General features: G+C 40.3%; 1 protein-coding gene across 2 annotated transcripts in view; it reads left to right on the top strand.

The window, feature by feature from the left end:
• The window catches only part of LOC109899579 (myopalladin-like), a 50444-nt gene extending 44798 nt beyond the window's left edge, over positions 1-5646 (top strand). For both annotated transcript variants that reach the window (XM_031835890.1, XM_020494930.2), the window contains 5 exons: positions 3485-3614; positions 3798-4005; positions 4318-4483; positions 4727-4860; positions 5025-5646. In XM_031835890.1, the coding sequence (XP_031691750.1) occupies positions 3485-3614; positions 3798-4005; positions 4318-4483; positions 4727-4860; positions 5025-5074 (688 nt within the window). In that variant the 3' untranslated portion in view covers positions 5075-5646. The remainder of the gene's footprint in view (positions 1-3484; positions 3615-3797; positions 4006-4317; positions 4484-4726; positions 4861-5024) is intronic.
• Positions 5647-20658: the final 15012 nt, after the last annotated feature.

The following is a 20658-nucleotide window of genomic DNA, read 5'->3' as shown; positions in this document are numbered from 1 at the left end:
ACTGGGGACAGCAAGGAGTCATCATGTCAGGTAGTCCTGGGGCATGGTCCTAGGGCTCAGGTCCTCCGAGAGAGAGAAAGAAAGAGAGAAGGAGAGAATTAGAGAATGCACACTTAGATTCACACAGGACACCGAATAGGACAGGAGAAGTACTCCAGATATAACAAACTGACCCCAGCCCCCCGACACATAAACTACTGCAGCATAAATACTGGAGGCTGAGACAGGAGGGGTCAGGAGACACTGTGGCCCCATCCGAGGACACCCCCGGACAGGGCCAAACAGGAAGGATATAACCCCACCCACTTTGCCAAAGCACAGCCCCCACACCACTAGAGGGATATCTTCAACCACCAACTTACCATCCTGAGACAAGGCTGAGTATAGCCCACAAAGATCTCCGCCACGGCACAACCCAAGGGGGGGGGCGCCAACCCAGACAGGATGACCACAACAGTGAATCAACCCACTCAGGTGACGCACCCCCTCCAGGGACGGCATGAGAGAGCCCCAGCAAGCCAGTGACTCAGCCCCTATAATAGGGTTAGAGGCAGAGAATCCCAGTGGAAAGAGGGGAACCGGCCAGCCAGAGACAGCAAGGGCGGTTCGTTGCTCCAGAGCCTTTCCGTTCACCTTCCCACTCCTGGGCCAGACTACACTCAATCATATGACCCACTGAAGAGATGAGTCTTCAGTAAAGACTTAAAGGTTGAGACCGAGTTTGCGTCTCTGACATGGGTAGGCAGACCGTTCCATAAAAATGGAGCTCTATAGGAGAAAGCCCTGCCTCCAGCTGTTTGCTTAGAAATTCTAGGGACAATTAGGAGGCCTGCGTCTTGTGACCGTAGCGTACGTGTAGGTATGTACGGCAGGACCAAATCAGAGAGATAGGTAGGAGCAAGCCCATGTAATGCTTTGTAGGTTAGCAGTAAAACCTTGAAATCAGCCCTTGCTTTGACAGGAAGCCAGTGTAGAGAGGCTAGCACTGGAGTAATATGATCAAATTTTTTGGTTCTAGTCAGGATTCTAGCAGCCGTATTTAGCACTAACTGAAGTTTATTTCGTGCTTTATCCGGGTAGCCGGAAAATAGAGCATTGCAGTAGTCTAACCTAGAAGTGACAAAAGCATGGATAAATTTTTCTGCATCATTTTTGGACAGAAAGTTTAAGATTTTTGCAATGTTACGTAGATGGAAAAAAGCTGTCCTCGAAATGGTCTTGATATGTTCTTCAAAAGAGAGATCAGGGTCCAGAGTAACGCCGAGGTCCTTCACAGTTTTATTTGAGACGACTGTACAACCATTAAGATTAATTGTCAGATTCAACAGAAGATCTCTTTGTTTCTTGGGACCTAGAACAAGCATCTCTGTTTTGTCCGAGTTTAATAGTACAAAGTTTGCAGCCATCCACTTCCTTATGTCTGAAACACATGCTTCTAGCGAGGGCAATTTTGGGGCTTCACCATGTTTCATTGAAATGTACAGCTGTGTCATCCGCATAGCAGTGAAAGTTTACATTATGTTTTCGAATAACATCCCCAAGAGGTAAAATATATAGTGAAAACAATAGTGGTCCTAAAACGGAACCTTGAGGAACACCGAAATTTACAGTTGATTTGTCAGAGGACAAACCATTCACAGAGACAAACTGATATCTTTCCGACAGATAAGATCTAAACCAGGCCAGAACATGTCCGTGTAGACCAATTTGGGTTTCCAATCTCTCCAAAAGAATGTGGTGATCGATGGTATCAAAAGCAGCACTAAGGTCTAGGAGCACGAGGACAGATGCAGAGCCTCGGTCCGATGCCATTAAAATGTCATTTACCACCTTCACAAGTCCCGTCTCAGTGCTATGATGGGGTCTAAAACCAGACTGAAGCATTTCGTATACATTGTTTGTCTTCAGGAAGGCAGTGAGTTGCTGCGCAACAGCCTTCTCTAAAATTTTTGAGAGGAATGGAAGATTCGATATAGGCCGATAGTTTTTTATATTTTCTGGGTCAAGGTTTGGCTTTTTCAAGAGAGGCTTTATTACTGCCACTTTTAGTGAGTTTGGTACACATCCAGTGGATAGAGAGCCGTTTATTATGTTCAACATAGGAGGGCCAAGCACAGGAAGCAGCTCTTTCAGTAGTTTAGTTGGAATAGGGTCCAGTATGCAGCTTGAAGGTTTAGAGGCCATGATTATTTTCATCATTGTGTCAAGAGATATAGTACTAAAACACTTGAGCGTCTCTCTTGATCCTAGGTCCTGGCAGAGTTGTGCAGACTCAGGACAACTGAGGTTTGGAGGAATACGCAGGTTTAAAGAGGAGTCCGTAATTTGCTTTCTAATAATCATAATCTTTTCCTCAAAGAAGTTCATGAATTTATCACTGCTAAAGTGAAAGTCATCCTCTCTTGGGGAATGCTGCTTTTTAGTTAGCTTTGCGACAGTATTAAAAAGGAATTTCGGATTGTTCTTATTTTCCTCAATTAAGTTAGAAAAATAGGATGATCGAGCAGCAGTAAGGGCTCTACGGTACTGCACGGTACCGTCCTTCCAAGCTAGTCGGAAGACTTCCAGTTTGGTGTGGCGCCATTTCCGTTCCAATTTTCTGGAAGCTTGCTTCAGAGCTCGGGTATTTTCTGTGTACCAGGGAGCTAGTTTCTTATGAGACATTTTTTTTGTTTTTAGGGGTGCAACTGCATCTAGGGTATTGCGCAAGGTTAGATTGAGATCCTCAGTTAGGTGGTTAACTGATTTTTGTCCTCTGGCGTCCTTGGGTAGGCAGAGGGAGTCTGGAAGGGCATCAAGGAATCTTTGTGTTGTCTGTGAATTTATAGCACGACTTTTGATGTTCCTTGGTTGGGGTCTAAGCAGATTATTTGTTGCAATTGCAAACGTAATAAAAAGGTGGTCCGATAGACCAGGATTATGAGGAAAAACATTAAGATCCACCACATTTATTCCATGGGACAAAACTAGGTCCAGCGTATGACTGTGACAGTGAGTGGGTCCAGAGACATGTTGGACAAAACCCACTGAGTCGATGATGGCTCCGAAAGCCTTTTGGAGTGGGTCTGTGGACTTTTCCATGTGAATATTAAAGTCACCAAAGATTAGAATATTATCTGCTATGACTACAAGGTCCGATAGGAATTCAGGGAACTCAGTGAGAAACGCTGTATATGGCCCAGGAGGCCTGTAAACAGTAGCTATAAAAAGTGATTGAGTAGGCTGCATAGATTTCATGACTAGAAGCTCAAAAGACGAAAATGTCATTTTTCATATTGCCCAGACTACTGTTGAACAGACACAAACCCTCATAGCAACCATAAACCCATATAGAGATAAACCAATCAGAGTTTTATCCCTATGATAGCAACACTAATCTCATACATCATTGTCTTAACGATTGCAGATGACAAGATATCTCAGCAATACCCGGGCCAATATACATGTACTGTAACATGTTCTGCACATCCCTACATGCCTACAGGGTGCGGGCCCGCATACAGGAAGTGGAAGAGGGTGAACCAACCCAGGAACGCTTCTTCCAACCTCACTTCCTCCAGGCTCCAGGGGACATGGTGGCTCATGAGGGCAGAGTCTGTAGATTAGACTGCAAGGTATGTGACATAACCATGGACTGTAAAATAACTGAATAGAGTGATTTAAGCAATGGTCATTTAATACATTTTAGATTTACTATAAAAAAACATTGTGCTAAATATCAGTCAGGATAGCCTTTGAAGATAGATAGTACTGTATACATCTCACAAGAAGTGCTATTGTGTTTCTCTGTTTTCCAGGTTAGTGGCCTTCCAAACCCAGAGCTGATGTGGCTGATCAACGGGAGGCCCATCTACCCAAACTTCTACCACCGGATGCTGGTGAGGGAGAATGGAATCCATTCCCTTGTCATAGACCCTCTAAAACAGGACGACGCTGGGACATACACTTGCATTGCCAGCAACAAAGCAGGACAGAGCTCCTTCGGTCTAGAGTTAAGAGTTGTGGGTAAGAGTTCTCAAAACAAGTATTTTCATGAAACCCAAATAGTGTACATCTTGGTAACAAATTAGTATTACATTATTAATAAATATTTAGAAGCATTTATGATGACTTATTATTGAAAGTGTAACAATGTAACAATTATATAATATATATATTATATAAATGTAACAATTATATAATGTAGGTAATCAATGATAGGTTTTGAATAATTGATGACAAAAACATACATTTGTTTATATATTGACGTATGCCATGACAATTAATAAGTATTATAGTAATTGTACATGACAGAGAATAACTTATTTTCCCATTCAGAAAAAGAGATGAAGCAGGTCCCCCAGTTTGTGGAGAAGCTCCAGAACACAGGCATCGCAGAGGGCACCCCCGTCCGACTGGAGTGCAGGGTGCTGGGCATGCCTCCACCTGTCATCTACTGGAAGAAAGACAATGACACCATTCCTCACACCAAGGCCAGAGTCAGGTTAATATTCCCAAACTAACCTCTCACCCTCCAACCAGAAAGTTGACTGCCCACTTATATTCAAACTCATGTAGACAAGAGGTAACACACAAAACCCATGCATAGAGTACATTCCAATTCAGCCAGATTAGATTAGAAAATTCATGCTTGTTATTCACCAAAAACATTTCATTAGAACACAGTTGATAAATACATTTAGTTTTTTGTGATCATTTAATTGAAGATATGTTTTTTTGATTCTAGCTTACACCAGGATGCCACTGGATATGTTTTCCTCCTGATTCAGCCAACCAGGAAAGAGGATGCTGGCTGGTACACCGTATCAGCAAAGAATGAGGCTGGAATTGTTTCATGCACAGCGAGACTAGACATCTATGGTAAATTAAATTCAATACAACTTTTAACAGCTTTCTCTTACCTGTCACAGTGTTTATTGGGATAGTTTTGAATGACTCAATAGTTGCTAATGATTGTGTTTTAAGTGTATCAAGATATCAAATGCATGGACTACAATGCCCAGAGCCATCTCTGTTCTTTGCAGCCCAGTGGCATCAACATGTTCCTCTGCCTATGAAGAAGGCTCCGTGGTAAGGCAGTCGCTATGCAACACTGACTGGCCAAGGCCTAGACATCAAGTCTGCCTTTCCCACGACGGACAACAGCCCCATCCTGTTCTCCAGCTCATCTACGGAGGCACAGTTGGAGAGCGATGAGCTGTGAGGAGCTAGCTGTGTAAGAAGCAGACACTCTGCCACAGGGTTGTAAAAGTATGTAAACTTCCCCATAATGCACAGGTTTTTCAGAAATTCTAGTTGAAAGTTTTGGAAAATGTATGGAATTTTGCCAACCTACTTCACCAGCAACCTAATCACCACTGGCCCTTTGAACCTACAAACTACTCTTCTCTGGAGTCTCGTAGGGCCGGTTTCCCAGACACAGATTCAGCCAAGTACTGAACTAAAAAGCATGCCCAAATAGAGACTCTCCATTGAAATGGTCTAATCTACTAGTCAATCTAATCTGTGGTGGCTAGTAGGATTAAGAGATGGTAGAGCAGGACTATAATCTGAGCAGTTTGTTTCATCTGGTTTATGTGATACATTTGAAGTGATACATTAAAGTTAGAATGACAAAAACGGTTTGATTTTAAACTGTCAACCTAATGCTGTTGTGTTTGCTTGTCCGCCATTCCTATTGAAATGTATCATTTGAAGCATCTGATTCACAAAAAACAGACACACTCGCCAAGTCTTAGTTCACGTGCCACCAAGTCAACTATAATCTTCCAATAGATCAGATTTTTTTATTTTTTATTAGTTAGATTGATATGGCGGCGGATAGACTAACGGTTAGAGCGTTGAGCCAGTAGCTAAAATGTTGCTAGTTCGAATCCTCAAGCCAACAAGGTGAGATATCTGCAATGTGCCCTTGAGCAAGGCACTTAACCCTAATTGCTCCAGCAACAAGGTGATAATGGCAGACCCTCTGAGGGTGTCTCAGGGAGAGTTGGGATGTACAAAAAACATTTCCAATTCACACATGCGTATTAGTACACACTTGTACATGTGTTAAATAGGATAAATATAATATAACTTCTGACCCACTGGAATTGTGATACAGTGCATTATAATTAAAATAATCTGTCTGTAAACAATTGTTGGAAAAATTACTTGTCATGCACAAACTAGATGTCCTAACTGACTTGCCAAAACTATAGTTTGTTAACAAGAAATTTGTGGAGTGGTTGAAAAACGAGTTTTAATGCACAACCTAAGTGTATGTAAACTTCCGACTTCAACTGTGTGTGTATATATATATATAGTACCAGTTAAAACTCTGGACACCTACTCATTCAAGGGTTTTTCTTTATTTTTACTATTTTCTAGAATAATAGTGAAGGCATCCAAACTATGAAATAACACATGGAATCATGTAGTCACCAAAAAAAGAGTTAAACAAATTCTTCAAAATAGCCACCCTTTGCCTTGATGACATCTTTGCACACTCTTGGCATTCTCTCAACCAGCTTCATGAGATAGTCACCTGGAATGCCTTTTAATTAACAGATGGCCCTGTTCTCTAGTTGCGCCGTGATTGGCTCAGTCTTCTGTCACTCATGGTTACACTACGTCACTGCAAAATCTAAGGTTGAGCTAAAAAATTCAAGCCCCTTAGGTACTGCCATAGAGTTACTTAAGGTCATTGGCCACAGATAAAATAACATCAAATCACGTTATATCTACAGTTGCTTTGATTGGACTGACATGTCAACATCATACTTTCAAGATCTTAGCTCGCAAGCTACTGTAGCAGTCATCATCATGAATCACGTCAACAATCTGCTGGCAAATCCTTTTCAATCCTAGTCATCTGAAGAGAAATTGTAGATAAAACGTATTGGTGCTCATTGGACATAAACATTTCACAAGTTGGAAATCGCAAATTTAACAATGAGTGGTTTGGAAGGAGTCAGTGGCTAACTGCAACCATTGCAAAGCAATAACTAGCCTGCTTAAGTGTCTCTTTTTATCCCTTAAAAGGATAAACATTCAACATTGGCCATGCTGTCAATCCAGCATGATTTCTGCCACACTCAAAACATCTGGAAACTCTTAACTGGGAAATCTGACAACAGCAGCCGGGGGGTGACCACTTTGGTGTAGATTCAGTCCGGACCATGGAAGATCCACGCTATATCGCGTTTGAAATTTGAAGGCAATGTTCCCATGTTCGCAGAGATTGCATTCACGGTAAACGTTGCATATGTCGGCTCAATCGGACATTACCACTACATTTAAATCACCCTATAACGCGGATCTTCCTCGGTCCGGATTGAATATAGCCCTTTGTTTGATTTGCAGATTGCCCCTTTAAAAGCCACAGTCTGTAAGACTTCCAGTAATTTCAACTAATGATATATAGCCTAACCTTAGAGATTGAGATAAATACAAAAACAATTCTTACCATACACCAAAACATGGGACCTATGACTCTACTGTTTATGTTTCTGTTGTTATGAGACTTGTATTTAAAAAAAAATATTTTACCTTTATTTAACCAGGCAAGTCAGTTAAGAACACATTCTTATTTTCAATGACGGCCTGGGAACAGTGGGTTAACTGCCTGTTCAGGGGCAGAACGACAGATTTGTACCTTGTCAGATCTAACCACTAGGCTACGCTGCCGCCCCATATAGCTTACCATTATGTTTAGAAAAGTAATGTTGCATTCTCATGGAATGGCATTCATTGACTCCTACATATATATCATATAAATCAATAGATGTGCATGTGAAAATGTCATAGGATGCACGTGCTCCATTGTTAACATTTTTGTTGGTGGCCCATTCTTTGATGGTGCAGTATGCACATACGGTGGGGCAAAAAAGTATTTAGTCAGCCACCAATTGTGCAAGTTCTCCCACTTAAAAAGATGAGAGAGGCCTGTCATTTTCATCATAGGTACACTTCAACTATGACAGACAAAATGAGAAAAAGAAATCCAGAAAATCACATTGTAGGATTTTTAATGAATTTATTTGCAAATTATGGTGGAAAATAAGTATTTGGTCAATAACAAAAGTTTATCTCAATACTTTTTTATATACCCTTTGTTGGCAATAACAGAGGTCAAACGTTTTCTGTAAGTCTTCACAAGGTTTTAACAGAGGTCAAACGTTTTTTGTAAGTCTTCACAAGGTTTTCACATGTACTTTTTTATTTTACTTATTTTTCCTGTAGGTTTGTAGCAACATCAGGCACGGCCAAACAAATGATCAAAAACATTTTCTCAGCACCCCCATGGCTGAAGAAAATGAATATGAGTGAAGTGCCCAATTCTAATAACTCTGTGTAATATGATGTGCAGTGTGTCTCATATATTTAATGTTAAACTGAGCAGTTTATGGCACACAAGAAGGCACCAGCTCCTCTCTCTTCCATGCCTATGTCATCGGCCCTTTTTAAAAATGATCCCACCAACAGGTGATGGTTAACAACCTTGCTAGACTGGTCTTGCCTCACTATCATGTTGCTTGAGAACCTACAGTAATAATGTCCGGAGTATAGAGAGCAAGGTGATCCCAACCAGGCACCAATGCAGCACTTCAACAACCAGTCGAAGAACCATTTCAGTGGACAGGTGAGTTGCACAGCCTGGGGAAACGTTCCTGGGTGAACCAGGGGTTCTGTGGCTCTCCTCCATACATTACTCGGGCCATCCGCACCGTCTACAACCCCCAGTCCCTCTTCCACCAAGGCTCTTTCGACAGCATCTGTAAACTTACCACAAATGAAGGAAGGGAAAGGGGGATACCTAGTCAGTTGTACAACTGAATGCATTCAATGTGTCTTCTGCATTTAACCCAACCCCTATGAGCCTTTTCCCAACCGAGATCAAGCGGCTGGAGACAGGTTCAGAAACAAAACGTGGTGGATGCTGCTCGTTTTTCAAAGGTATGATTTGGTTCAACACAGTTTGTTGTTGCATTTGCGTTTGCTTAATTTTTACTATATTACCTTGTAAGGATATCAAGTTGAAGTGATGTACAGACTAATACTGTGTTGGAAATCCCTTCCTTGTTATCTCATTTAAGGACATGTGTAATGTCTTAAATTAGTATATCATTTAAGAATTATCTGAAATTACGGGATGATCTTCAATTATGTAGGACTACGGGTCACTACACTGACTTAGAATAGATTGGACAACTGGAAACTAAATGAGAGAGGGTGCAGGCCAGGCAGCAGTCTGTTAGCCAGCCTAAACATGGCGGTGTTCGCTTAGCAATCTCACTGGAGAAAAGACCTCCTCCATTCCTGTCATTATTGAAAGAGATTGTAATATCTCACATCTCAAAATAGGGCTACTTAACCACTTTTTTATTTTACACACAGAGACTGATCATGTAGATCATATTCTTTGTTTAATTAGTTAGTTAACCTGCATTTCCCCCTAGCAGGGATTTTTTTTGCATGTTCAGTGTAAAAAAATGTCACATTTTTGGGCCCTCACCAGTTTGCATCCCTGAGAATGATGAATTTAGGAATGCTCAACACCGGTTGAATATGACCGGTGTCAATAAATGTCAGCAAAAAAAAAAGTTATTATGTTGTTGCCAGCAGCACAGTTACAGTCACCAATGCTCTAGATAACATGAAAACAGCCTAACCAGCTCTGCTAGGGTGTGTAAAATGGTCAGAGTGAGGTGTTCTCTCAGTCTCATTTCTGCCTGGAAGTAGCTAGCCAACGTTAGCCAGTTAGCTTGGGTGCTTGACTGCGTTGAAGGCTCGGATCAACCCTGCTCTGCGCTCTGAAACGCTCAGAATTTATGAACGGACAATCTGACAATCAGTGGTGTAAAGTACAGTGGTGTAAAGTACTTCAGTAAAAATACTTAAGTAATATTTTTAATATTTATATTTTTCACTTTAACTTCACTACATTCCTCAATGAAATAATGTACTTTTTACTACAAACATTTTCTCTGACACCTAAAAGTACTCTTACATTTTGAATGCTTAGCAGGAATGGAAAATTGTCACATTCACGCACTTATTAAAGAGAACATTCCTATTGCCTCTGATCTGGCGGACTAACTAAACACAAACACTTTACTTGTAAATTATGTCTGAGTGTTGGAGAGTGCCCCTGGCTATGAGTAAATTAAAAAACAATATAAGGAATATTAAATTATTTATACTTTTACTTTTGATACTTAAAATGTAAAACCAACTTTTAGACTTTTACTCAAGTAGTATTTTACTGGGTGACTTTCACTTTTACTTGAGTAATTTTCTATTAAGGTATCTTTACTTTAACACAAGTATGACAATTGGGTACTTTTTCCACCACTGCTGACAATGCTCTGGATTTACGAACGTCCAGAGCGCACTCTGGCACTCAAGATTGAATTTATGAACACAACTGAAATCGTAAAATGTTTAGCTAGTCATTTGTTATGCTAACAAGCTAGCAAGAGGTTGCATAGCAACAGCATCAACTTCCGGTAGACAGGCGAAGCTTTAGTAAGCTCAACTGAAACAATACGTTTAATTTACAGTATACTAAAATGTACTAATAGTATATACTCATTAAGTATACAGTATGCTAGTATGGGTATTTGAACACCGCTATGGCCTGTGTATGTGTGCCATTCAGAGGGTGAATGGGCAAGACAAAAGGTTTAAGTGCCTCTGAAAAGGGTGTGGTAGTAGGTGCCAGGCGCGTCAGTGTGTCAAGAACGGCAACGCTTCTGGGTTTTTCATGCTAAACAGATTCCCCTGTGTATCAAGAATGGTCCACCACTCAAAGGACATCAAGTCAACCTGACACAAATGTGGGAAGCATTGGAGTCAACAAGGGTCAGGATCCCAGTGGAAAGCTTTCAACGCCTTCTAAAGTCCATGCCCTGACTAATTGAGGCTGTTCTGAGGTCAAAATTGGGTGCAACTACATTTTAGGATGGTGTTTCTAATGTTTTGTACTCTGTGTAGGTGTGCTCTACCTCTAGCCAATAGCGCTGTTGGCTAGAGCTAGAGCACACATGCCAATACCAGAGCGGGCTCACTTGCTCAATAATTTTTTTTGTGAGAAAATCAATTGAGTTGAAAATGCTATGGAACTCATTTAACATGTATTTTTTATTTGGTACATGGAAATTTACTGCAAAATCTATTTTTATGTGCACTTTATCATGACACATAATCACATATCTGCAGCAAGTCAATCTGATGGAAACAAGTCTCTGGTTTACATCTCTGGAAATAATAAATATAAAATGGGATGCTTGCCAGCAAAGCCACTACACAACACTAAACAATACATTAATTGCACTATACCACTGCTACACCTGGCTATCAGCGGAGCCTTGTCTGACGATGAAACAGTTCATTCAGCCTCATTTACTGACATTTATAAAAACATACAGTGCCTTGCGAAAGTATTCGGCCCCCTTGAACTTTGCGACCTTTTGCCACATTTCAGGCTTCAAACATAAAGATATAAAAATGTATTTTTTGTGAAGAATCAACAACAAGTGGGACACAATCATGAAGCGGAACGACATTTATTGGATATTTCAAACTTTTTTAACAAATCAAAAACTGAATTATTGGGCGTGCAAAATTATTCAGCCCCTTTACTTTCAGTGCAGCAAACTCTCTCCAGAAGTTCAGTGAGGATCTCTGAATGATCCAATGTTGACCTAAATGACTAATGATGATTCCACTTCATGATTGTGTCCCACTTGTTGTTGATTCTTCACAAAAAAATACAGTTTTATATCTTTATGTTTGAAGCCTGAAATGTGGCAAAAGGTCGCAAAGTTCAAGGGGGCCGAATACTTTCGCAAGGCACTGTAGCTGATATGGCTGTCTTGCTTAATTAAACAAATGTGGTTTCTACTGACAATTGATATGTACAAACTATGGCGTAAGTGGATGACAAGCGCATAAGAGGCAATCCATAATTAAGACTAAGACAATGAGCGTATTTTCTGCTGGCTTGTCCCACCACCACAGAACGCACTGAGCTAGGCTGAAACACCTGCATTTTGGAGCTACCTTACCTAAGAAAACAAAAAAAGAGACCATGTTTGTATGCTACTTTATTAACTCAATGATATATTTTTTTTTTTACATTGTTTGCAAACTGATATGTGACTGGTATTAATGCCAAAATAACATTCAAAACAGGCAAAGCCTCCAAAAATACATATATAATAATTGTTACTTTTTTTGTGCTAAAAATGTGGGGCTCAAAACAGGTGTGGCTCTGCCTTGAATGACGGGTCGCCACTATTTACTACAAACAAAAATGCGCAATAGACCACTCTGGAATCAAACAATGAAAAAGCATATGCATAATAATGGACGAGTCCACTGACACAGACAGCCAATATGTTCTTCATATTTTGTTTGTCTTGCAAAGGAGCGCAACTGAAAAAGTTGTTCTGGCTGATAGTGTATTTACAGCGAGTTAATTGGGTCGTTCCACGAAGTGAGTCCCCTTTGGTAGTGTAACTTGGTGAGATTTTCTTCACATAATTTTTACATTTTGTCATGAAGAGCACATGTTCAACTTAATAAAAAACATGTTTTCACGTCTCATGAGATTAAATTTAAAAAATATAAATGGGTTGCATGTTTCTTCACAATATGGTTTTTAACATTCGTTTTGGACTGATGCCATACCGAGCATTCTACTCAATGCATCGTCAATGAGCGCTGATGATTTTCATCAAAAGTGCATTACAGTGGCTTGGAAATACCAGGCAAATAACTAATAGGAAAGCCTTTTGTCATTATGTTGATGTCCCCAGATTAATAGCCAACTATAACTTTGGCTAGCTAAGATTGAGGGGAGGCCACCGGATTTTAGCTAGCTAACGTTAGCATTGCTAGCTATTTTTCACTCAATTTGCTAGCTAATGTCAACATTGCCATCTATCCAAAGTAAATTTGACAACATGCTAATGCTGGCAAAGTGTAATCCTACTAAATATCTGAGTACTTTAGCAATGTCATTGTATTTCCATGCACTATAGTGAAATTTGACAAAACAGTATGTTTGAATGTTAAATGACGAGACAGAGGCATTGATGCGAGTAACCAGTCTTGTTCAGTACATCACAACACATCCGAGTATCTCAAGCACCCCGGTAAAACACAAGAGTTGCAGTAATGAACATTTACCAACAGATGGCATCACTGTGCCATCTTACACCCATAACACAGTAGTTAGCCTCCTTCCAGAATGACTGGGCTTATCACCACTTCACGGCCCCACTATGGCACCGCCGATAAAGGGCGGCATGAGAACGTTCATAACAATGGCATGACGCAACCCAGTGATGGAGGTGCAACCTATGAATAGCAAGTGCCTATAAAGTGTCAACTAAAGTAACATGGTTGACTGTAACTGGGTTGATGATTTCATCTCAAATCAGCTATAATTTCCCTTGTGACAGGGGGAATGGAAGCTTGTTGTGTGCAACCGGTGGAGGATCCTCAGAGGAGGAAGGGGAGGACCATCCTCCATAAATTTCATAAAAATGGTGAAATATTAAATAAGTTATTATTTTCAGATAAAACTATACTAAATACATTCACATCACCAAATAATTAGATTAAAACACACTTTTTAAAACTGTTGTAGGGTAGCACCATGATGTAGCTGGAGGACAGCTAGTTTCTGTCCTCCTCTGGGTACATTGATTTCAATACAAAACCTAGGAGGCTCATGGTTCTCACCCCCTTCCATATACATACACAGTAATTATGTCAATTTCCAGAGGATGTCCTCATCAGAGCTCTTGCAGCATGAACTGACATGCTGTCCACCCAATCAAAGGATCAGATAATGTATAAGTTACAGCTAGCTACCAAAGTGCATAAAATGTGGTGAGTAGTTGACTCAAAGAGAGAGAAAGACAACCATTTTGAACAAATTAATTTCTTCAAAAATGAAGGAGAAGCAAGGGAGAGAGCTAGCTATATTTTGTTATATTCTTTTCCCACTTTCAGCTAGTTTAGCCTACTCAAACACCTGGCTCAAACAGAGAGGGATGCTATGTTAGCTAGCTGGCTGTGGCTATCCAACACTGGAAATCTTCCAAGTCAAGGTAAGCTTTTGGTTTTATTCATTTTTTCCACTGGGGCACACCGGTGTAACTGCTAAACTGCTTGCTGACTGTACACTGTATTGCATGATTGTAGGGGGTTTACTAACACTTTAGTTCTAGTAGCTATGTTGTCTATGACACCAGCTAATAATGGTGACAGCGATTGTAGGCTGTGTATAGTGGTTATGATATGAAGGTTATGGCTTGGAAAGGTTTTTCTCCTGGTCACAGACAGCTGATGTTTTGTGCACTGAATTCCACAAGCGAAGGGAAAAGGTGACAGGAGGAGAGCATGTCGAGAAGGAATTATAGCTACAATGATCAAAGTCATCATGCTGTTTGTATGTAGCTGTGGTGAAAGTGAACTGTGTTTTAGTGTGATCAGGGGTGTATTCATTCTGCCGATTCTGTTGAAAAACATTCTTAAACGGAAGCAAACGGAACGAAGATGGTATCGAATGTATTACCATCTGTCACCTTGATTACTCAAATGTCTCTCAACATGTGCACCTACGTTGTAAACTTACATTCATAGGTTATGTTGTAGCAACCTCATGGGGGTATACGGAAAATTTGAGTGTCATGTAGTAGTTAACCTATCGATGTTACATTGAGCTGCATGAATGGAATATGAATGACAGTCATCCAATATGCTGTAATAGAAATAAGGCATGTTCATAAAATTTTTTAAAAAGCCATCTTAAACGGCACCGACCGCCACTGGGTGCAACAGGGAAGGGCGACTGAATGCAAGCTTCACACATCTACTTATCAGTAACAGGGTTGACGCGTTATGCTTGCCCCACTCAAACACCAGAAAATGGCCAAAAAGAGTAGAACCAGCTCACCTTCTGTTTGACTATTAGATGTTCAATGTTTCTTTCAAATAATTTTTGGGGGGAATAGTTTCACCATATTAAAACAATAATTTAGTTCATGTAACTGGGTTACCTTAAAATGTATCGCATTAAATAAATAATAATAGTATTCAGAAATGACTTTGTCAAAGCAACAAAATAACTAGGGCTTTACAATAATGGTGAAAACATTGAGAAATGTTGGGGTTAAGTGGGGTAAAATTTTCCTAGAAGTCAGATTTGAGAATTTTCCACATGGTCTATATTGAAGGGCACTTTCTTTTTATGTAACAGGATTTAAAAATTCTATATTCTCGCACAATTTCTAACTAAAATATCAAAGGGATGCAAAAGGCACTCATTTCGAGGAATGAACCAATTATTCAACAGTGTCTGAAAATAGGGTAATGTGGGGTATTCTCACAGAAACCTCTTTATGTCACCAATGATTTTCCAATACTTTCTCTGGCTGCCACTACTCTTGTCCAAAAAAAAACAATTCTGTCTCATCTAAAAATGTTGTCACTAACAAAATGATTCTCAGATAAGTCTATTATTTTGTAATGTAGATTAAATATATATATATACAATGCATTCGGGAAGTATACAGACCGCTCGACTTTTTCCAAATTTTGTTACTTTACAGCCTTATTCTAAAATGGATTAAATCATTTTTTCCCCCTCATCAATCTAGACACAATACCCCTTATTGGCGAAGCAAAAACCTTTTTATTTATTCTAGCAAATGTATATTTTTTAAATTTTTTATGAAATATATTTACATCAGTATTGAGACCCTTTACTCAGCACTTTGTTGAAGCAGCTTTGGAAGAGATTTACAGCCTCGTCTTCTTGGGTATGACGCTACAAGCTTGGCACACCTGTATTTGGGGAGTTTCTCTCATTCTTCTCTGCAGATCCTCTCAAGCTCTATAAGGTTGGATGGGGAGTGTCGCTGCACAGCTATTTCAGGTCTCTCCAGAGATGTTCGATCGGGTACAAGTCCGGACTCTGGCCTGGACACTCAAGGACATTCAGAGACTTGTCCCAAAGCTACTCCTGCGTTGTCTTAACTGAGTGCTTAGTGTCATTGTCCTGTTGGAAGGTGAACCTTCGCCCCAGTCTGAGGGCCTGAGCACTCTGGAGCAGGTTTTCATCAAGGATCCCTGTACATTTCTCTGTTCATCTTTACCTCAATTCTGACTAGTCTCCCAGTCCCTGCTGCTGAAAAACATCCCCACAGCATGATGCTGACACCACAATGCTTCACCGTAGGGATGGTGCTAGGTTTCCTCCAGATGTGAAGCTTGGCATTCAGGCCAAAGAGATACATCTTGGTTTCATCAGACTAGAGAATCTTGTTACTCAAATCAAGTCAAATCAAATTTGATTGGTCACATACACATATTTAGCAGATGTTATTGTGGGTGTAGTGAAATGCTTGTGTTCTTACCTCCTATCTAAAAATTCACAAATCTAAAAGTAAAATAATAAAATTAAGGAATATAGAAATATTAGGATGAGCAATGTAGGAGTAGAATTGACTAAAATACAGTAGAATAGTATTAAGCAATAATGCTCGAGGGGATGTGGTATGTGGCCAATATACCATGACTAAGGCCTGTTCTTGAGCATGACACAATGCGGAATGCCTGGACACAGCCCTTAGCTGTGGTATATTGGCCATATATCACAAACCCCCAAGGTGCCTTATTCCTATTATAAACTGATTACCAATGTAGCAGTAAAAATACATGTTTTGTCATACCCGTGGTATATACGGTCTGATATACCACGGCTGTCAGCCAATCAGCATTCAGGGCTCGTACCACCCAGTTTATATTACAGTATATACATATGAGATGGGTAAAGAGGAATGTAAACATCATGGTCTGAGAGTCTTTAGGTGCCTTTTGGCAAACTACAAGCGGGCTGTCATATGCCTTTTTCTGAGGAGTGGCCTCCATCTGGCCGCTCTACCATAAAGGCATGATTGGTGGAGTGCTGCAGAGATGGTTGTCCTTCTGGAAGTTTCTCCAATATTCACAGAGGAACTCTGGAGCTCTGTCAGAGTGTAAGTTCTGTACTTACAGCATTCCTATAAATTCATTTTTATCAGGTTTTAACTTTGATGGACCTTTTTTGTTGTTGACATTTGTCAATATACACTGAACAAAAATATAAACGCAACATGCAACAATTTCAAAGATTTTACTGAGTTACAGTTCATATAGGGAAATCAGTCAATTGAAATAAATTCATTAGGCCCTAATCTATGGATTTCACATGACTGGAAATACAGATATGCATCTGTTGGTCACAGAAACCTTTTTTTTAAAGTAGGGGCATAGATCAGAAAACCAGTCAGTATCTGCTGTGACCACCATTTGCCTCATGCAGTGCGACAGATTTCTTTCGCATAGAGTTGATCCGGCTGTTGGTTGTGGCATGTGGAATGTTGTCCCACTCCGCTTCAATGGCTGTGCGAAGTTGCTCGATATTGGCTGGAATTGGAACAGGCTGTCGTACACGTCAATCCAGAGCATCCCAAACATACTCATTGGGTGACATGTCTGGTGAGTATGCAGGCCATGGATTAACTGGAACATTTTCAGCTTCCAGAAATTGTGTACAGATCCTTGCGATATGGGGCCGTGCATTATCATGCTGAAACATGAGGTGATGTTGGCAGATGAATGGCATGACAATGGGCCTCAGGATCTTGTCACGGTATCTCTGTGCATTCAAATTGTCACAGATAAAATGCAATTGTGTTTGTTGTCCGTAGCTTATGCATGCCCATACCATAACCTCACAGCCACCATGGGGCAGTCTTTTCACAACATTGACATCAGAAAACCGCTTGCACACTCAACGCCATAAGTAGTTGAAACCGGGATTCATCCATAAAGACCACACTTCTCCAGCGTGCCAGTGGCCATTGAAGGTGAGCATTTGCCTAGTGAAGTCAGTTACGACACCGAACTGCAGTCATCATGCAGATGAGCTTCACTGAGGTTTCTAACCGTTTGTGTTTTTCTTATTCATTCTTCATTTGTGCAAACCCACAGTTTCACCAGCTATCCAGGTGGCTGGTCTCGGACGATCCCGCAGGTGAAGAAGCCGGATGTGGAGATCCTGGGCTGGCGTGCTTACACGTGGTCTATGGTTGTGAAGCTGGTTCTCTAAAATGGCGTTGGGGCAGTTTATGGTTGAGAAATTAACATAAATTCTCTGGCATGCCAATTGCATGCTCCCTCAAAACTTGAGACATCTATGACATTGTGTTGTGTGACAAAACTGCACATTTTAGAGTGGCATTTTATTGTGCCCAGCACAAGGTGCACCTGTGTAATGACCATGCTATATAATCAGCTTCTTGATATTCCACACCTGTCAGGTATATGGATTATCTTGGCAAAGGAGAAATGCAAATTTGTGCACAACATTTGAGAGAAATAAGCTTTTTTTGTGTGCATACAGAACTGTTATTTATTTACATATTCACTGTAATTTAAGCTTTAAAACAGCAGTTTTCTCCCTGCCTCATGAAAATAATAATAATGCCTAGAGTGTGCAAAGCTGTCATCAAGGCAAAGGGTGGTTATTTGAAAAAACTAAAATATAAAATATAACACTTTTTTGGGGGTTACTACATGATTCCATATGTGTTATTTCAGTTTTAATGTCTTCACTATTATTCTACAATGTAGAATAGTAAAAATAAAGAAAAACCCCTGATTGAGTAGGTGTTCTAAAACTTTAGACCTGTAGTGTATATCACACTGTACCGCAGCTCTTCAGCACTACAGATTGAATTATAGAGCCCTAAGATTACTTTTCCTTCTTGAGCTCTAACCCCATGAGGGCTAATCATAACACTTTACAATCACTGTAAATTGACCCCTTTTTAGGTTGCACTATTATAATAATGTATAGTGTAAGCTATTATAAATGCTTAAAAAAGCTTTAAATTCATTCATGAAACTTTACTTTATAACTTCCTTTTCATTTTTTCAACTCAATGTATCACTGTGTCCCAACAAAGTCTTTAAAAAATATATAAATATGTTTATTTCTTTGTCAATTTCGAAATACAAGTTTCACCTATTCATTTAAGGCAAAGATACTTATACCCCTTTCATCTGAATTATTAATAATGGATTTATTTTATATAGCACTTTTCATTAGGAGAATAATTTGTCACTTTAAAAACAAAACAAAAACACATTTTGTGATCTGGCAGTTCTTGGGAGATGGTCATCTTCAGATGATATGCAGTTCGAAAAGGTAGTATCTTGAGTGGAGGGAGCATTGAAGCTACTGTCTTTGGTGTTAGCTAGTTAGTTACTGGCTAGCTAGGTCTTCAGCCAGCATGGAACCAAATTGGGGAGGGTAGTTTCAAGTGCAACAGAAAAGACACGCCAAACAGAAGCTGTATAAAACATGTATAGTCATTGATCATTGGTAGTCATGGTTTATGGACATGGCCTGGGAGTTAATATACACTGAGTATACAAAACATTAAGAAAACCTGCTCTTTCCATGACATAGACTGACCAGGTGAAAGCTATGATTCCTTATTAAATCCACTTCAATCAGTGTAGATGAAGGGGAGGAGACAAGTCAAAGAATGATTTTTAAGCCTTGAGACATGGATTGTGTATGTGTGCCATTCAGAGGCACACATACACAATCTGGTGCGCCTGACACCTACTACCATACCCTGTTCAAGTGCCTTTGAACAGGGTATGGTAGTAGGTGCCATGCGCACCAGTTTGTGTCAAGAACTGTAACGCTGCTGGGTTTTTCGCACTCAACAGTTTCCTGTGTGTATCAAGAATGGGCCAACCCCCAAAGGACATCTAGCCAACTTAACAACTGTGGGAAGGATTGCAGTCAACATGGGCATCCCTGTGAAACACTTCCAACCCCTTGTAGAGTTCATGCCTCGAATTGAGTCTGTTCTGAAGTCAAAGGGGGGGGGGGGGGGGGGGGCAACTTAATATTAGGAAGGGGTTCCTAATGTTTGGTATAGTCAGTTTTTATTTTTTTAGGTGTACCCAAACATGTAATTTCACAGATCATGCGTTGTTAGCTATGATATCAGTATATCTGTTTGGGTAGGTTACTCTCTCCACTCACATAAAGAGAACAATATGTCACTCACACTTGAGGGATACACAGTAAGGTTTATTCAAATGTATTAAATTCAAACTATTGGTATTATTATTTCTAATGTTTAACAAACCAATTTTATGGTTATGATTTTAGTTACTCGTAATATTGATTGCATCAGTAGTTGGCATGCAGGCAGACATGTTCTCTTCCACCTCCTCTCGTCCAGACACCCATGGAGGACCTAGCTACTACCTGAATGTGGTTGTACTGATGGTCATCACCTTGTTAGCTAACAGCCTTATCATGTCTGGTAGACTGTTGTACCTATCTGGAGCGCTACCTGGCCATAGTCCACGCTGTCGCTCAGAGTTCCCTGGTACAAGTGTCGTCTGGTTAATCAGGTCTGGGTGGGGGTGATGGGATTGTACTTTTTATCCTTTCCAAACAAAACTTTTTTTTGGTCTGTTCCTACTGGCTATTATGATCATGTGCTTCTGCAGCGTGACTGTTCTGACAGCTCTGATTCGTCCAGGGTTGGGGGCGGGACAGGGAGAGGAGGGACCAATCAAAGATGA

This window comes from Oncorhynchus kisutch, linkage group LG11 (genome assembly GCF_002021735.2).
Source record: "Oncorhynchus kisutch isolate 150728-3 linkage group LG11, Okis_V2, whole genome shotgun sequence".
In the NCBI taxonomy this organism is placed as follows: Eukaryota; Metazoa; Chordata; class Actinopteri; order Salmoniformes; family Salmonidae; genus Oncorhynchus; species Oncorhynchus kisutch.
This window is presented reverse-complemented; position numbering and strand designations above follow the sequence as displayed.